The sequence below is a fragment of the Mesoplodon densirostris genome, chromosome 2 (genome assembly GCF_025265405.1).
Source record: "Mesoplodon densirostris isolate mMesDen1 chromosome 2, mMesDen1 primary haplotype, whole genome shotgun sequence".
NCBI classification, from domain to species: domain Eukaryota; kingdom Metazoa; phylum Chordata; class Mammalia; order Artiodactyla; family Ziphiidae; genus Mesoplodon; species Mesoplodon densirostris.
In genome coordinates, this window is record NC_082662.1 from 136,683,042 (window position 1) to 136,703,473 (window position 20,432).

General features: G+C 38.4%; 1 protein-coding gene across 3 annotated transcripts in view; it reads right to left on the reverse strand.

Moving 5' to 3' along the window:
- LPGAT1 (lysophosphatidylglycerol acyltransferase 1) overlaps positions 1–20,432 on the reverse strand; it is a 77,895-nt gene that overhangs the window by 42,282 nt on the left and 15,181 nt on the right. For all 3 annotated transcript variants that reach the window (XM_060090931.1, XM_060090930.1, XM_060090932.1), the window contains one exon: positions 1,950–2,068. In XM_060090931.1, coding sequence (XP_059946914.1) covers positions 1,950–2,068 — 119 coding nt within the window. The remainder of the gene's footprint in view (positions 1–1,949; positions 2,069–20,432) is intronic.

The following is a 20,432-nucleotide window of genomic DNA, read 5'->3' on the forward strand; positions in this document are numbered from 1 at the left end:
CTCATATCACCATTAAACTAGTATTTTTAAACTGGCCCCAAATTTAGCATTAGCTTTCTTTCTTTGAAAGTGCCCATGGAGCAATTAATCAAGTAAACATTCCTACTTGTGAATGTAAATTAATATTGCCCTATACTTATTACGCAGGAGGCAGAAATTTTAATGCTTCCACCTTTTTATTTTTCAATTACTCCTTCATGAAACAAGATAAAAAATTCTTCAAGGTTTCAAATTATTTTGTAATATTAGATAGTAATATCAGTATAATTAATCTGAAAATAAAAACAAAATAACTCTGGACAGAAAAATGAACCAAAGACCAACTAACTAAAATCTTTTTACAAAAGCAAACAAATAAACTAAAATTTTTTTTTGTCCACAATATCGGTGAATCTCAGATTACCTGATACTCTGGTTAATACAGTTCTCACCTCTGCCAAACTGGAGTTAGAGTAACAAAGTTAGGCATATTTATACTCACTGTTTTAAGCACTCTTTGAGATTCAAAAACCAATAGAAGACACTGTAGGCCCTCAGAAAAATCACTATAAATGTAAGTATCTTATCGGTAAGCATAAAAGTGTTCTCCTTGATACAAAGCCAAACAAACTAGTTTTTACACAATTTTAACATCAAGAATTGAGGGGACAGGCAGTAAATATTATTATAATGCAAATATATCTACATAGTGATATTCTTTTATTTTAACAATTCTGAATATAAGATTCTGAATATAAGAAAGGACTGAATTTATTCTACATTCCAGCAAAATTATGCCTCTGCTTTTCAGATGAACAACAAAAACAGATTCCATAATAAGCAAACATATTTTCCATTTACTGTCACCTCATTTTCTGACCGCTGAGCTGCTGAATCAAACTCTCTGGGACCTAAACACACCAGGCGTATTCTTGCCTTAGTGTTTTGGCCAAGATTATTTCACTAAAGAAGAGGCCCTTGCTCCACTACTCTGCCTAACTAAATTCTACTCACCCTTCAAGGTCAAGTTTACGTCCTCTCTCCTCCACAAAGTTTTCTATATCCACCAAGTACATGGTGAGCTCACTTTCCACTGAATATTTCTCACTTTGCAATTTAGTATTGTTTGCTATTCCCTCTCTCCACCTACCACTAGATTATTAGTTGCTTTAAGGGGATAGTATCTTATAGGATGGTCTTCTATATTTATAGTCGGTGACCATGAATATGAAACACCTATAAAATACCAACTGATTTGTTTCTTCACTACTAGGCCAAATATTAATTCCATTAATTTTATATATTTTCTATTTATTTACTTTTCTATGAATATAACCGCTTTACCTTCTCTTAAGGTAACAATTCTTTTAATGTTAAAGACTGACTTTATGTTAAACCCTCCCAGTTTATAGGTATGTTTTAGGTAGCAATATAAGCAATATGAAATCAACAGTTCAAACACAGCCCTAGAACACTGAATAAAATGGCCCTAATATCTTTCCTTTCAATTTGCTTTCTAAGTGAAATCCAAAATATTTACCTTACTTTCTTCTGGCTAAAGATCCCCAAGATCACCTAATTCCCTGTCCAATTTTACTCTTCTATCTTAAGCAAACTGCTTTTTGTGTTTGTACTTCTCAAACTGGCAATCCACCACTCACCTCAAGACAGCCCCATGCTGAACCATATTAACTTTGCTTCCATTTCAGTTATCTTTTTTAAAAAACAGCTTTGTGGAGATATAATCCACATTATCCCAGTTATTTTTCTTTAGGTCTGTAAATTCCTCTCTTAGAATAATTTAGAGTTATATACATAGTATATTTCTCTTTTTAAATTTTTCTAAATTTTCATGAAAAGTATACATATTAAAGTGTAAGTCTACATTCCCAACTGTGGTAAGATCCGTAAATTGATTCTCTGTTAACCTCCCCGTTCTGCAGTCTATCTCTGCCTTCAGGATGGCTTACCAGTCCTTTGTCCTGGAGACACATCATCAAAGTACACACATCTCCTGTTGCCTGATGATTCACCAACATTACTGCTTCATCTTTTGAAATTGCTTTAATATCTTCCCCCCATTCCATCACTGTAAGAACAAAAAGTTTCAAAGCTGTCATTTAAAAAATTCATACATTTCTAGAAGACTTACATTAGAAACACTGGTGCACATTAATGATGATACATCACTTAGCTAAAACTTCTAAAAGTTTAGAACTAAGTTTATTTCCTATAAAAATCAGGATGTTCATCTTTTATAGAGACCCAAAATATCTGTTAAAATGTAAAACGGCCATACCTTTGATTTAGAAATTCTATTTAAGAGTTTATCCTATAGAAACATTTGTCCAAACAGGCAAAGATATGCACAAAGGATATTTATTGCAACTTAAATGTTCACCAACAGGGGAATGGATAATTTTTATATAATGGAAGAGTATAAACCCATTAAAAGAATGGAGGATATCTCTATACACTAACCCAAAAGGACTTCTTATAAAGTAAACAAAACATACCACAAAACAGTATATATAATAAAATCCTATCTTTTCAAAGAAGGAATAAAATTTACATGTAACTTAATACATTGAAAAAAGTCTGAGGAAATGAATTCAAAACTTAATACTGATCATCATTGGGAGGTGGTTCCCAAAGCCCCCTTAAATTCTACTTTATAATAAAATATGCAAATATTATAAAATGTGTAGGCATTTTCATTTTACAAGAAAACTAATTAAGGATGTTACATTTATTAAAAATCCCCAGATGAAAAGTCAATGCACCAAAGCCTATATGTACACTCTAAGGAAAACAGTGATATCTCCAAGTAGTTACGCCTCATTTTATACCAAATTTACTACACGCAAAAAAATAAAACTGAGCATCAGTGTCAAACATCAGGACTCTACAAAGAAGGTTCTAGGTTCCTCAAATGTCTGACGTGAATTACCAGAGGCTGAATATATGTTAGCATTCACTCATCTCACTCACTGCTATAAGGAAAGAAGCTGAGTCACCTGTGTGTTAATAGTTCTGGATGAAATAGGGATGGGAGACCTGCTGCTCACCTGCTTTACCTCTGCCAGCCTCCCTCCTTCACAGTCACCTTTCACTGTCAGCCCAATACAGCGGAGCTCCTCATTTGAGAAAAGAGTTCTGTTAATTTTTTCTTTTTATTAAAAGCCATTTAAGGGCTTCCCTGGTGGCGCAGTGGTTAACAACCTGCCTGCCAATGCAGGGGAAACGGGTTTGAGCTTTGGTCTGGGAAGATCCCACATGTCGCGGAGCCACTAAGCCCGTGCGTCACAACTACTGAGCCTGCGCTCTAGAGCCCGCAAACCACAACTACTGAGCCCGTGTGCTACAACTACTGAAGCCCCCGCACCTAGAGCCCGTGCTCCGCAACAAGAGAAGCCCCCGCTCGCCGCAACTAGAGAGCCCGTGTGCAGCATGGAAGACCCAATGCAGCCAAAAAAAAACCCAAACCAGCCACTTAAGCAAGGCATCTATGCATTCATTTTAAGGATCTTAAAGATTTGTATTAAGGGAATTTCAGCTGGGCTGAACATATATTCAGTTGTGGTACCTACTTGCAAAGTGAGGTATTCCAGTCATTCTCTCAGAAGTTATTACTAACATACAAATAGCTTACACTGTATGGTGAAAGTTTTAAAAATGAATGCAGAATGGAAACTACATTACAGATGCCAAGTAATCCTTAAGGAATAGATGTAGAACACTGGGGACAGCCCAGCAACACCAACTTTCCTTCAGAGCGGCCTTTCCTTTCCCAAGTTGCCAGTGAAGTTTAGCTGACAAGCTAACTTTACTGAAACATATTGAATAGCTGATATACATTGTGTGTGGGAGCAGGGGGAGTATAAACTGGTACAAGAGTTTTGGAAGTCAATTTGGCGATATATATATCAGAACTAAGAAATGTGAAAATCCTTCTACCCAGCAATTCTACTTCTAGGAATTCATCTTACAGATATACTTATTCATGTGTAAAATGACACATATGCAAAGCTCTTTATTGCAGCATTGCTTATAAGAGCAAAGATGAAAACAACTAAAACGAGAGACTAGTTCAAATTCATAGAAATTTCTAAAATGGTGGCTGACAGGAGGGAAAACTGGGGAGTTGTTTAATTAGTATGGAGTTTTGGTTTTGTAAAATGAAAAAGGTTTGGAGATTGGTTACACAATAATGTGAATATACTTAACAATACTGACACTTAAAAATGGTTAAGATGGTAAATTTTATGTTATGTGTATTTTGTCACAATTAAAAATAAAAAGGGAGACTAGTTAAATAAATTATAATATATCCATGCAATGGCATATTATGTAATCATAGCATTTTTACACTAATATGGAATGATATACTATAAGTAATAAAAGCAAAGTGCAGAACAGTGTGTGAAGAGAGAATTACTAAATGAAAACTCCTCATATCATGTCTCTGTTGACAACCCTTCAATGAATGTGCGCGCACGCACACACACACATACACACACACACCACCATTCTTTCATTAATTCATTCTTCACTCAATAAATCAGCATCAGGCACTGTGGATATAAAACAAATAAGAACAAAAGTATTATTCTAATGCAGTTAAAACACTCAAGAAAAGTCTAGCTTGGTTCTATAAATATTAGGCTATTAAGAGGTAATGTGGAAAGTCTTCTAGTTCCACATCTATATAAATAGATGTTTCATAACCAAATAGCCCTTTAATGCAATTTCTGCTACATGAATGGAAAATACTAGATATCTAGGCCTGTGCAGAGGAAAGCATATGTGTGAATATAACTGCAAATAAAAATAAGTTTTCTACTTAAAATGTATCTTACTTGCTTTATATAAAGTAGATAAATCTAGTGTGTTGGTTTAAATCTCAAAATATAAATTGAATTTAGAACTCTCTGTTCTGGCTTAAATAGTGTCCCACCAAATTTACATCCATCCAAAACCTGTGAATGTGACCCTATTTGGAAACAGGGGCTTTGTAGATGTATCAAGTTAAAATGAGGTCATAATGGATTAGGATGGGCCCTAAACCTATATCCAATATGACTGGTATCCTTATAAAAAGAGGGAAATTTGGACAGAGATACACAGAGAGAATGCCATGCGACAATGGAGGCCAAGACTGGAGTGATGTGTCTACAAGCCAAGGACTGCAGACAACCACCCAAAGCGAGCAAGAGGCAAGGAAGGATCCTTCCCACCAGAGGCTTCAGACAGAACACAACCCTGTCAGCACCTCAATTTCAGACTTCTAACCTCTGGAACTGTGAGAGAATAAATTCCTGTTGTTTTACCTTTTTTTTTTTTTTTTTTTTTTTTGCGGTACGCGGGCCTCTCACTGCTGTGGCCTCTCCCATTGTGGAGCACAGGCTCCGGACGCGCAGACTCAGCGGCCATGGCTCACGGGCCCAGCCGCTCCGCGGCATGCGGAATCCTCCCAGACCGGGGCACGAACCTGTGTCCCCTGCATCGGCAGGCGGACTCCCAACCACTGCGCCGCCAGGGAAGCCCAAGCCACAGGAACTTTGTTTGTGGTACTTTGTTATGGCAGCCCTCTGAAACTAATATACTCCACCCTCCTCAATTTTCCCCATCCTTTCTCTTTTCCATTCTATTCCCCCCAAATTAGTTTTTTTTTTCTAACCAACTATAGGAAAAGAACAACAGCACTGTATTTTAAACATCCAGAACATTATAACAGAAATCTACCATTACGTATTATAAATGGTTCTCAATGTTTATTTCTATAATACTTTCAGTGTATAATCATTAAGAGTTAATCCAATACATATTTTATCTCTCAGCCACAACTTAGCTAAAATTAATTTTCAAACTACATGTTAATTTGCTAAGACTCACACATACTAAATCAAACAAGTGAAGGTAGAAGGATCAACTCTTTAAAATTATCCTAATGTAGCAATAAAGTCATGTTGGATTTTATTCAACAATAAATTTCATTTCCAGTATCTATGGTATTCTTTTACCAAACCATTATATACTTCAAAGATCACTGTTAGAAAGTTATATGACTAACAAAATCAAGATTAAAAAATGCTTGTAGAGAAAAAGCATTTATTTTATGTATGAAATAGCTATGTTCCTCAAATCATACCCTGCTATCCAAACCAGTAAGTATAATAATGGAGCCAGTATCTTAATCAAGGAATAGAATTATTGTCATGTTAAAGAACAGAAGCTATGGATGCCTGCCAGTTCTTACATTGTACTTGATTAGAAGGACAAAAATATTTTAACACACTGTTCTGTGAAAGGAATTCTCAAAAAAGAACTGGGTCAGGTCCACTATTTCCAAAAGGAATGAAAGACAACTGAGTAAAAACTGGAAGAAAAGTTCCCTAGTTGTAATAGAATTTTTAAAAATTCTTGTTAAAAACCAAAGCCAAAGATTATCACCTACTACACACACACACACACACAAACACACACACATTAATAAACCTCCCCCCAAAGTTTTAGACTAAAATTGATCATGACAGTTCACATCTCAAAAAGAAAATAAAAACAATAAACCATCATAATTTCCTTAAAAACAGTGATGCTAAAGCTGTTATACTGACCCAGAAAACAGAATTAATGTGGAGAAGAAAGGTTGCTTTATACACGACCATAATAGCTTACTTCTCAAAGTTCAAAAAAAAGGGCCTCCCTGGTGGCGCAAGTGGTTGAGAGTCCGCCTGCCGATGCAGGGGATACGGGTTCGTGCCCCGGTCTGGGAGGATCCCATATGCCGCGGAGCGGCTGGGCCCGTGAGCCATGGCCGCTGAGCCTGCGCGTCCGGAGCCTGCGCGTCCGGAGCCTGTGCTCCGCGACGGGGGAGGCCACAACAGTGAGAGGCCCGCATACCGCAAAAAAAAAAAAAAAAAAAAAAAAAGTTCAAAAAAAAATGCCTGCAAGCTGATGCCACAAACTATTTTACCATTCTGTGACTCACTTAAGAAACATTAATAATATCATTATGCTACTCAAACATACTGTGAAGATGAATGAGATATAAATGACAGAATCACAGATGTCCTGGGCAATTAGATTACATGACAGTTGAAGTTACTTTTGAAATCACTATTAACTAAAAGAGTCATACAACTACTGTGTCACGTAAGGTCAGGTATTCTAATATGAATAGTAAAGATTAGAGAGCAAAAAAACACATGAAAGAATCTCATGCAGCTCAGGAACTGTGGCTTTCAGTAACACACATTGGAGGCAGAGTGGGTTGGACTCGTCCAAAGTTAGGGGTTAGCAGAGGAAGATAAAAAGGGAGTGAGGACCTGAAGGGTAGCCGTGAGAAAGTAGATTAAGGTACTGATTAATGGAGAGGAGACTGGTGAGGAAAGTAACCAAGCAAGGGGGTAATTCACTAAAGAAAACTGAGGGAGGGCTATTACAGTAGAGATACTTGAAGCCATCCCCCATCTCCACCTTTACCCATCCTACTCAAACCCCCATAGATAGGGCCCAGACGTTGTGAGAAAGCCCCCGGGTGAATCTAATGTATGTTTGTAAATAAGAACCACTGGAATTTTAGCTCTGATGAGTTCAGTTTTATTTTCTTAAAACAAGTATACTGAACATACTAGGAAGTTGTGGTCAGTGCCCTTTTTTTGGCACTTTAATTAATTTAATTTAATTTAAGAGGTTAAATTTGAGGAGGCAAGGCTCAAGGTGTAGCTTTTGGAGGGGCTGCTTAATTAAAAGAATAATAGTAGCATATATTATTAAATAGATATATAATTAAATACTAATAATCTTAAATAGCCAACATTTATAGAATGCTTACTATGTGTCAGGCATTAATAATTAGTAAGAGAAAATAATTCACATTATTTTCCTATGTAATCTTCACAAAATCCCAAATGTACAGACACTGTTATCCCCAATTTACAGTTGAAGAAACTGAGACACAAAAGGTTAAGCAGTATCTTCAAAGTTACACAGTTAGGAAGTAGGGGAACTGGGATTCAAAACCACTGTATCATGCTGTCACTGCTGGCAGGCTACATCAAGGAACCTTGAGAACAGTAACGGGTAAGTTGCCCGCACAGCCCCTGACGTTGCCCATGACTATGCCAAGAAGTGGGGTGGACAAGCCAAGTCCCAAAGTCCTCAACAAATAAGGTTAGTGGGCGGCAACAATAAGGAATGGTGCAGAAGCCAAGGATCAAGAGTTTTTTGCATGACAGTTGAATAATAAACAAGTCTAAAGAGGCAAAGAGTATCTAAGGAAAAAAAAAATCAACATTGTCTTTGGGCCCAGGATACAGGTATCTTAAATTTAATGTGCTCAATACAGAACCAGCTCTTTACCCTAGTCTTCTCCATCTCAGCGAAGGACACCATCATTCACCCAGTCAATTCAAGACCAAACCTAAGACCACTTTTGATTCCCCCCTTTCCTCAATTCTCCATATTTAATCCATCTCTAAGTCCTTTGGACTCTTATCTCCAAAACACATCCTGCAACCTCTATGTCTCTCCTTCTTTACTACTACTACTCTAGGCCAAGCCATCAATACCTCTTTCTTGGACTTCTGAAGTGACCTCCTAACTAGTCTTCTCACTTCCACTCTAGCCACCTGCTTAAAAGAAAACTTTAAAATAGTTGCTAGGGCTTCCCTGGTGGCGCAGTGGTTGAGAGTCTGCCTGCCGATGCAGGGGACACGGGTTCGTGCCCCGGTCCGGGAAGATCCCCCATGCCACGGAGCGGCTAGGCCCGTGAGCCATGGCCTCTGAGCCTGTGAGTCCAGAGCCTGTGCTCCGCAAGGGGAGAGGCCACAACAGTGAGAGGCCCGCATACCGCAAAAAAAAAAAAAAAAAAAAAAAGTTGCTAATTTCAAATACCAGTATAATCTAAATCACCACTGGCAAGAATGGAAAAAAGAAAGAGCAAGAAAGTCAAAGATAATAAGTGATAATTAACTCTAACTGGTATTGAGATTTGCTTTAACTTAAACCTAGACAGTTTCCAACAGGGGAGATATTGGTATCTCGGGAGAAGCAATTCTTCCTGCAGTCATCAGCACTGTAAAACTTTTAGCACACCTGGACAACATTCTCTGTTACAACCCTAAAGAGCCTACACATTTCCAAACATCCCACCCCCACCTCTATCCATTTAAAACCACTAAGTTAGAAAGTTCAAAATGATTTAGGTCAATATAAACCTGTGGTAAAATCAGAGTGAGGTTAAATAACAAATGAGAATAGTACAGACAACATGAGGACTAAGTGAACATGTGCTTATTAAAAACAAAGATCAAGCCCTCTGATGCCTAATCTTTACCCACTCAGCCCCAGGATATGGCAGCAAGAGTTTGGAGAAGTCTTCTCTAGGAAATCTGATCAGCTCAAGAGAAAAGATCCAAAAATATTGACATTTAGGATTCTCCAGTGAAGTATTCCAATCAGATTATCCTACAACGAGGCTTAGTGTGGACAAGACGCAGCCACTAACAGGGCTACCAATCAACTTTATAGTCCCCTACTCTTAAATAAGAACAGATCGTCATGTATTACCAGATACCCAGGAAAAGCCTTTAATGTGAAAGACAGAAAATAAAGCAGCCTATTAAAGAAATTGATTTTATAGTCAGAAATCTTCCAAAAAATAATTCTTCTGGCCCAGATGATTTCACTAGCAAATTCTGCCAAACATTTTAAAAAGAAATAACACCAATTCTATACAATCTCTTCCAGAAAATAGAAAAGAAGGGAAAACTTTCAAGTTTACTTTATAAGGCCAGCATTACCCTTACACCAAAACCAGAAACAAACAAACAAAACTATAGGCTTATATCCATTAAAATCCTCAAAAAATGTTAGGAAATGGAATCCAACAATATACACTGCAACCAAGTAAGGTTTATCATCACAGGAATGCAAGGTTGATTGAATATTAAAAATTAATCAGTGTAATAGTCCACCATATTAACAATCTAAGGAAGAAAAACCTCATGATTATATTGCTATGGTCTGAAGGTCTCTGTCCCCCTAAAATTCAAATGTTGAAGTCCTAACCCCCAAAGGTGATGGCATTAGCAGATGAGGACTTTGGAAAGTGATTAGGTCATAAGGGTTGAGCCCTCATGAATGGGATTAGTGCACTTATAAAAGAGATCCTACTGAGCTGTCTAGCCCATTCTACCAAATGAGGGCACAGTGAAAAGGCTATGAACCGTGAAGAGAGCCCTCATCAGAAGGTGACTATGCTGGTACCTTGTCTTGGATTTCCAAGCCTCCAGAACTATGAGCAATAAATTTCTGTTGTTTATAAGTCACCCAGCCTGTGACATTTTGTTATAACAGCTCAAACAGACTAAGACACATATGAATTGATGCACAAAAAGCACTAAACAAATTCCAATATACATTTATGAAAAAAACTCTCAGTAAACTAAGAACAGAAAGGAATTTCCTCAATGTAATAAAGTGTTTCTACACAAAACCTATAGTTAACATAATATTTAGTATTAATTATATATGAGTGCTTTCTCCCTAAGATTGAGAACAAGGCAAGGATGTCCAATCTCACCTCTCTTATTTAACATTATTCCAGAAGTCCTAGCCAGTTCAATAATGCAAAAATAAATAAATAAATATAAAAGAAAAAGAAATGAAAGTCATACAGGTTGGAAAGGAAGAGATAATTCTGCCCATATTCACAAATAGCATGACTGTCTCTGTAGAATGTCCCAATTAATCTACAAAAAGCTCCTATTATTAATAAGTGAGTTTAGCAAAGTTACTAACAGGAAGTATCAATCATATTTTTATACTAGTAATGAATGATAGGAAATTTTAAAAAATTAAATCCCACTTACAATAGCTCAAAAAATATACTTAGGTATAAATCTAAAACACATCGGGCTTCCCTGGTGGCGCAGTGGTTGAGAGTCCGCCTGCCGATGCAGGGGACACGGGTTCGTGCCCCGGTCCGGGAAGATCTCACATGCCGCGGAGCGGCTGGGCCCGTGAACCATGGCTGCTGAGCCTGCGCATCCGGAGCCTGTGCTCCGCAACGGGAGAGGCCACAACAGTGAGAGGCCCGCGTGCCGCAAAAAGAAAAAAAGAGAAAAAGAAATAAATAAATAAAACACATGGACAGGATCTGTATGCTGAAAACTACAAAATGCTGATGAAAGAAATCAAAGAAGGCCAAAATGAAATGAATACCATGTTCATGAATTGAAAGATTCAACACATTAAAGATATCAATTCTCCCACAAATTGATCTACAAGTAAAACACAATTCTAATCAAAATGCCAATCAGAATTTTTGCAGATACAGGCAATTGGATTCCAAAACTTATAAAGAAAGGCCAAAAAACTAGAAAAACCAAAATAACTTTGACAAGGAAAAATGAAGTTGGAGGAATCACACTACCCAATTTTAAAACTTACTATAAAGCTACAATAATCAAATGGCATGGTATTGGTGAAGGATCAGACACACAGATCAAAAGAGCAGAAAAGAGAGTCCAGAAATAGACCACACAAATATGGCTAAATGATTTTTGACAAAGGTGTAAAGTCAATCCAATGGAGAAAGAATAGTCTTTTCAAAAAACAATGTTAGAAAAATATGAAACCTAAACCTATACCTTATACAACAATTAATTTGAAATGGATCATATAGTTAAATGTAAAACTTAGAACTCCAAAACTTCCAAAAGAAAATTTAGGGAAGACCTCCATGACCTGGGGTTAGGCAGTGTTCTTAGACTTGACAGGAAAAGCATAACTCATAAAAGAAAAAAAAATCAGTAAATTGCACTTCATCAAAATTTAAACCTTTTGCTCAGCAAGAGACACTGTTAAGAGAATGAAAAGACTGGGAGAAAATACGTGCAATCACATATCCAACAAAGGATTTGTGTCTTTGTACCCAGAATACTTATAGAACTTCTAAAACTCAGCAATAAGATAACAAACCACCCAATTAAAAACCAGGCAGAAAACTTGGACACCTCACCAAAGATGATATAAGGATGGCAAACAACCATATGCAAAGATGTTCAACATCATCAGCCACTAGGGAAATACAAATTAAAACCATGACAAGCAACTACTATACATTTACTAGAATGACTAAAATTAAACATACTTATAATACCAAATTTTAATAAGGATGCAGAAAAATTGGAACTTGTAGACACTGCTGATAGAAATGCAAAATGTATAGCCACTCTGGAAACAGTTTGGCAGTTTTTTATAAAGTTAAAAATACACTTACCATCTGACCCAGGAAACCCACTCCTGGGTATTTACCCTAGAGCAGGGGTTAGCAAACTTTTTCTGCAAAGGGTCAGCCATTAAATATTTTAAGCTTTGCAGGCCACATATGGTCTCTGTTGCAAATTCTTCTTTTGTTGTTGTTGTTTTTTACAAACCTTTACAAATGTAAAAGCCATTCTTAGCTCATAGGGCCATATAAAAACAGGCAACAGGAAAATTTGGCCCATTGGGCATAGTTTGTTGACTCCTACCCTAGAGAAATGAAAACTTAAGTTAATACGGAAACCTGTACATGAATGTATATCAGCTCTATTCATAATTGCTAAAAGCTAGAAACAAACCAAATGTCCTTCAGTAGCTGAATGGATATAAACTGTGGTACATTCATACAATGGAATACGACTCAGCAACAAAAAAGAACATTCTAATGATACATGCAACAACTTGGATGACTTTCAAAGGCATGCTGAGTGAAAGAAGTCAGTCTCAAAAGGTTACATAATGCATGAATCCATTTTATGACATTCTCAAAAAAGACAAAATTATAGTGAAAGAGAACAGATCAGGGATTGCCAGGGTTAGAAGTTGGGGGAGAATGTGATTACCAAGGATAATGATGACTAAAGCATGGCAGAGCTACAGATAGTTTTTGCTCTGTTATTTTTCTTTCTTTTCTTTATATTTTTCTGTTTTCAGCATTTGACTTATTACTTTTGTAATTCAGGAAGGTTTTTCTCCCCAGATCAAAGTATTAATGAAGATACTACTACTGGGCTGCACTCTTTTTATTTGTTTCTTAAATGTTCATTTTTTCACTTTCACTAACTAAAAACCTCTCCCCCTGAGTAGTCTGGTTCAAATGTATTTTATTAAACCACTGAGAGTTGAATAGCTAAGACTTTACATCTTAAGTTTCTTTTTATAGTATGTTCCAATAAAAGTACTTCACTATGCAAAATGCTCAACTTGCTCAAAGTTTTGTTTTCTCAACCTTTTAAATAGCTTCTTACATTCAGTTGTAAGTTGACCAACAGAACACTATACTAAATTCAGAGATGGGGATTTAAATCAAAGGTACTTTAATTTGTTTCCATTGGGAAAAGTGTAAGCAGTGGGATTAAGTACTATCTGCCTTAGGCTGCTAAAATGAGTAATTGGAAGAAGGGAAATTCTAACTTCTCCTAAAGGTAAAGGATTGCACCAAATTGCTAGGAAATAAGTGGGCAATGTAGGTACTTCTCTGCTTTGCTACTAGAGCTCTAAATAGTTTTAGAATCAGACTATTACATATGGTAGGGGTTTTGATTTTAATGAAGTTTATAGCTAGAAAGGAATTTACAGATATCTGAATCCAAGTTCCTCACTTCACAGATACTTTATCAAATACAGGAAACAGAACTCTACGGCTGCTTCTTGACTGACCGAATTAGTTGCAAAGAAAAACATACAGATGGTAAGGATAATTAATTTACAGCACCTCCTGCTCACTATCCCCCAAAGCACTTACTGATGCATTCATTCATTCAACTAGTTTTATTCTCTTCATAGAGAAATAGGATTCTACCACTGTGGGGGACATAAATGTATACAGGGATTCTATCACAAGGTAATTAACTCATTAAATTCAACTATAGGAACTTAGCAAAAAAGAAAGAGAGAAAAAGTAAAAGGTGAGAGAAGAGAGAGCATGGAAGGGCAGAAATAAAAGACTGAAACAGAGAACATTTTAAATAGTACAAGCAATTTTGCCAGCCTTTCCAGTCCTCAGATCTATGCCCTGGAGGAAGCTTGAGACTGGAATTGTGAATCTGCTGTTCCTCGTCAATTCAGCGGGCATGTGCCTGTCATCAGGCCAGCACCTTACTGAGGCAGCAGCTCACTGAGCTGGATGATTTCAGTTTTTTAAAAAATACATTTTCTTCCATAAAAAACTTAAGCAAACTTTTTAATTGATGCAATATGATCCCTGCCCTCAAGAGGTCTGCTCACTTATTGAGAATAAAAGATAAATTGGGGATTAATGCATTACACATGAAGATATGTACCACAGGAGGCAGGGAAAGAAGAAATCATTGGGAGCTAAAACATGAAGGGAAGAGATACCAAAGACATGGGGGAAATGGCCTTGAACAGACAGTTGCTACTGGAAAAAATGGAAAATGAGGTTGTATCTGTAAATAAGAGGTCAGATTACAGAGGTACTTTTAGAAGTCAGATAGTACAATTTAGGCCAGGAGATATAAAATCCCTTTTTTTGTCACCAAGCAGGTGACATAAGTGAGGGAAGTGGGCTTCCTATATGACAGAAGAGAGCAGTGGGACTGTGTGAAAAACAGAGTGCATGCCCCACCCCCAAAGAGGGCAGCTACCTATCCAGCTCCAGGCTGTTGCCGATATCTGGGAATGTGGACCCCGGTTACCAGACCCTCCAATTTTTTAAGAGTAATTGGAAGTTTGAGATTTCTTATGAAAGTTAAATAAAGAGGAGATCAACAATGGAGGAAGGTTCCTGGGCAAGCAGGAAGGAATGGAATCTAAGCAAAGGGACTGGCTCTTGATAGAAGGGACATTCTGCAATGTAACAGGAAGAATAAAGGAAAGGAGTACCAAAAGATGCATCTTAAGAGGTAGGCTTGGGCCAGGCTAGTAGAGCACCAGAATTCTGCACATTATCTCACAAACCACAGAAACCCAGCAGGAAAGGAACTGACAATATGTGGGACGGAGGGAAGGGATGAAGGGATGAGGGAGAGTAGCTAGTTGTTAAGTGGGGGATTTTTTTTTTTTTTTGGGGGTACGCGGGCCTCTCACTGTTGTGGCCTCCCCCATTGTGGAGCACAGGCTCTGGACGCGCAGGCTCAGCGGCCATGGCTCATGGGCCTAGCTGCTCTGCGGCATGTGGAATCTTCCCAGACTGGGGCACGAACCCGTGTATCTGCATCGGCAGGTGGACTCTCAACCACTGCGCCACCAGGGAAGCCCGGGGGATTTTTTTTTTTTAAGGTGAGAATGTCTTTAGTATCTTTTTTTTTTTTTTTTGCTGTACGCAGCCCTCTCACTGTTGTGGCCTCTCCCGTTGCGGAGCACAGGCTCCGGATGCGCAGGCTAAGTGGCCATGGCTCACGGGCCCAGCCGCTCCACGGCATGCGGGATCTTCCCGGACCAGGGCACGAACCCGTGTCCCCTGCATCGGCAGGCGGACTCTCAACCACTGCACCACCAGGGAAGCCCTCTTTAGTATCTTCATATCCTGGAAGACTAAGAGCAAAGATAGAAGGAGATAGTAATCAGTAAGGTGAAGCAAGAGAGATGGGATGTTAGCTTTGGGTAACAGACTTATCTACAGATGAATGAGGGTGCGAAGAAGTTGGGGGAGGAGGACAGAGAAAAGGGGGAGACTCTCCACAGCACAGTTCCAGGGCACTAACAAAGCCCATGGCAAAGAGGCAATGAGAGGAGTTAAAAACTGACCTGGGGAAGAGAACTGCTCAGAAAATCACCACGAACGTAGATATCCTACGTGGCGCTGAGCTAGACAAAACTGGGGATACCCCTTAAAATGAAAGAGCAGAAAGCACATACAAGCATTCATGCCAGCCAATTGTCCAGGAAGCCTGAAGCAAAGGAGTTCATGGATGGAGCTAATATACCCTCTGGGTTGAGGCTTGGCCATATTCCTAAGCTTTGAAACCTAGGATACTAAAAGAAGAAAGTACTAAGAATATAATCAAAGGAGAAACGAATTAATTGTACCACATATTAGGAAAACTTTCTTATTTTAAAGGACTTTCACTCACATTCTCTCAATTGCCACAGCAGCACTATAAGGCATAACTGGCCATATATCAATCTTATTTTTTTCTTTATGCGGGTGAATAATGTTTTTTTTAACATCTTTATTGAAGTATAATTGCTTTACAATGGTGTGTTAGTTTCTGCTGTATAACAAAGTGAATCAGCCATACATATACATATGTCCCCATATCTCCTCCCTCTTGCGTCTCCCTCCCTCCCACCCTCCCTATCCCACCCCTGTAGGTGGTCACAAAGCACTGAGCTGATCTCCCTGTGCTATGCGGCTGCTTCCCACTAGCTATCTATTTTACATTATATCAATTTTATTTAAAGATAAGAATCTGAGAAGATATTGTAAAAGATAATACTGTAAGTAAGCACTATAAATCTGACTGAAATCTAAGTCTGTTGGACCCTAAAACCAAACTATGGATAGCCCCTGTCTAATGAAATTACTAACCATTCAATTAAAAGGGAAGTGTGCTGTTTTCAAGGTATAACGAAAACAGCACGGGCTTTAGAGTAGAAGACTTTCATTCAAAGACTAGCTCTATCCCTTGCTAGCTCTGTCATCCACGTTAAGCAAGTTACTTAACTTCCAGAAGTCTTCCTTTTCTCATTTGTTTAATGGGGTTGATATTATTTCCCTCTCAGGACTGCTTTCAATAATTATAGGAAGCCACATGTAAGCACTTGCTAAAAGGTCTGGCACATCAGGTACTTGATCAAGGTAAGTTTTTCTTCTCACTGTCAGGATTACCAGTTATCTATAGTTTACATAGAAGTTAGTCTCCTTGCAACAGAATTAAGTAAAAGGGATTGGAAAAGGCTTTTATTTTAACAGTAAATCTTATTAGAAGATAAATAGTTCCTAAGGGAACCAGAGAAACTAACTCAAAAAACATACTATAAATTGAAGAATCTAAGTCACAAGAGGAAAACATCATTTCTAGTTTGGTATTAATAGGAGACATGACATAGAGGAGAGAGTAAATAGACTAGAATACACTAAGGTGTAAAGCTCTTCTCACTGAGCATGGAGCTCAAACCTGGAGTCCACAGGGTCCATAAATGGACTTCAAAGAGTTGTGAACCCCTTGAAACTGTTTGTAAAACTGTGAGCACGTGCAAAGGTGCTGTGGTAAGCCAAAAAATGCTTCTCTACCCCCACTCCACAAGATACCCATGTCAAACCTCTGGAACCTGTGAATGTTACGTTATATGGTAAAAGATGTGATTTAGTTAAGGATCTTGAGAAGAGGAGCTAATTCTGGATTACCCAGATGGACCCTCAATCAGTGACAAGTGTCCTTACAAGAGACACACAGAGAATAGACATAGAGAAGAGGAGGCGGCCACAGGACCCTGAGGTAGAGCTTGGAGTGATGCAGCCACAAGCCCAGGAATGCTGAGAGCTACCAGAAGCTAGAGGAGACAAGGAATCTCCCCCTAGAGCCTCTGCAGGGAGTTCAGCCCTGCTGACACCTTGATGTGAACTTCAGCCCTCCAGAAATGTGACAGAATTAATGTCTGTTGTTTTAAGTGCTTCTGTAGTCACTTGTAATGGCAACCATAGGAAATTAATATAGGTGTACTTTTCTGAGAGGGTGCAGAGCTTTCATCAGACTCTAGAAGAGGTTCTTATGAAACCCAAAAGGTAAAAGATCTACTATGTAGAAGATTAAGCAAAACCATCTAAAAACAAAGGAACTAGAAATTTTTTTAAAACCTGCAGAACAAGTAGTTACTTGGATAAGGTTCCATAGTTAGTAAATATTGAAGTAAGAAAATAACAAACTTTCCTATGATACCTAATCCAATATTCATTTCACTATCTCTTGGAGTTCAACCCTACAAATGCATTAAAAGGCAGTGATTCCCAAACAATTAAACAGCCTGTTAAAAATATAGGTTCTCAGGCTCCATCTCAATATATTGATCAGAATCTGCAGGGTAGAGAAGTTCATATATGTACATGTTAAAGCTCCTCTGGTAATGCAGATGTGCAGACAAGTTTGGGAACTACTACTATAAGGCAAAGATCAGTAAACTTTTTCTCTAAAAGGTCAGATGGTAAAACTTTCAGGCTATGCAGGCCAAGAGGCAAAATTGAGGATATTATATAGGTATTTACATAACAAATTTGTTTTCCAACACATTTCTACAAATTTTTTATTGACAAAATTCAAAATATAAACATAACTGAATACAACTTTTTGCAATATTGGTCTACTAATGAGAAGAATAAAATTCTTTCTTGCGAGGGGTAAGATTTTACTTAATTGGGGTTCAAAGTTAGTGTTTCCTATCATCAGCTCAAGATCAGTTGCAAACCGTCATCTATAAAAAACCTGAGCTGGAGAGGACTTGCAAAACAAACAGGCAGTGGGCTGGATTTGGCTTAAGGGCTGTAGCTTGTCAACTTCTTCATGAAGGTGTAAGGAAGAAGAACGAGCCACAGCCCCTGCCCTGAAGCAACTGACAAGTTAGTTAAAGAGACAGGAACAGCAAAGGTGAAATCAACAGTGAGAAACATGAAGCAGAATTCTGAATGTTTTATGTTGTAGAGCAGTGAGTCCTAACTGTTTCAAGTATGAAGAGTCTTTTTTAATGTCATAAAATGTGACAAGCCCTGGGCCTGGCAATACGGGCACTCAGAGCACAGAGAAATGATACATGAAATCTGAGCATTTCACCAACACTTGTCTTACTGTCCTAGATTAGTAGCCTAATAAATATTTGGCTTTATATCTTGTAACATTTACCCCCTCCATCATTAATAGCCTGTTTCTCAAAGTGAGTGGTATAGCAATCTGAAATTAATTTAAATAAAAAAAAAATGTGGCAGAGGTCTATGCTAGTAGTTTTTTTAGCAATGAGTGAAAAGATCTGTAACAAAAAGCAACTGTAAAGTCTATAATGCTTTTAAGGGATTTCTTATTAATCAAAACAGCAGCTACATATATTTGAAAAGTATTAACATGTATTTATAAGACCCATTATTTATACAATCACAGATGTTACTTAATATGTGTATGGATTCTCGACCCCCTGAGAGAACTCTGAAGCACTGCCGAAACTCTCAGCCCAAAGGTTCATAACCACAGTTACAGAGTAGATGCCAAAGAGGTTCAGAAAGACAGAAACAGTAGAAACTGGAGTAGGGGGCAAGGACATCATAGGCTTAGATAGGAGAAAATTTTCAAAGAAACTGAGGCACAGATTTTAGGGACAGGAAGAATATCAATGAGAAAATGCAGAGGGGCCAAGGGAGAGCAGCCTTACTGAATGAGAGTTGAGAACAGGATCAAATTATGGAGGCCCTGCCTTGCTGCCTGCCTCTGTCACCAGAGCCAGGATCTAAGTGCTTTCCATGTTTCATCGTATCATGGATAACATGATAAGCTTTCTCTCATTCAGTCTTAGAATAGATTCCTAAATACTTGAGGCGTGTAAGTAAATGACCCTGGTTTCATCAGGTACAACTCTAAGTGGATTGAAAGCTAAACTTTTAAATCTTAAAAAAAAATTTTTAAAGCCTTCCCTTGACCCAGTTTCTCTCCTGCAACTATCACTCTCTATTCCTTCAGAGCCATGCTTCTGGAAAGTCATACATTCATGTTTCCATTTTAGCTCCTCCAGTCACATTCATCTCCAACCCACTCCAAGCTAGTTTCCACTTCTACCACCTCAACGAAGCTGCTCTTGCCAAATCAGTGAAAGGCTAAACCAGCTCTCATCTTACAAAAGGTAAAACTCTCAGCAGCTCTCATGGAGAGCCCCAGCCCTGGAACACTGCTGACTCTGACACACACTTGTAGGGCAGGCATTCGTTCTACTTCTCTAGCTGCTCCTTCCCAGGCTCTACCACCCTCTTCTCCCCAACCTCCAAATGTTGGCATGCCCTCAGAGTCTGACCCTGGGCCTCTCATCCCTCAGTACTTACAATCTCCCTAGGTGAACCCACCCATCTCCATGGCTTTAAATACCATTGGTAATTTCCCAATTTATCTTTCTAGCTCAGGTTTCTCTTCTGAGTTCTAGACTGCATAACCATGTCTACTTCGGAGCTACACTTAGATGCTTCTCACTCAGCCTGTGCTCAATTTTCATCCTTCCTCTCAACACCGCTCCTTCTCTGGGCCTCCCTATCCACCCAGCATCTCACACCAGAAACCTCATGGTCGCCCCCGTCACCTGTGCATGTATTCCATCCTTTATGTTCAATCCCTCAGCAAGTCTTGACAGATTTCCTCCTATAAAACTCTCCAATTAGTTCACTCCTTTCCATCTCCACTGCCGTCACCCCTGGAACAAGCAACTATCACCTCACCTGGGGAAGTTGAGACTCTTCCAGAGGGTATCGC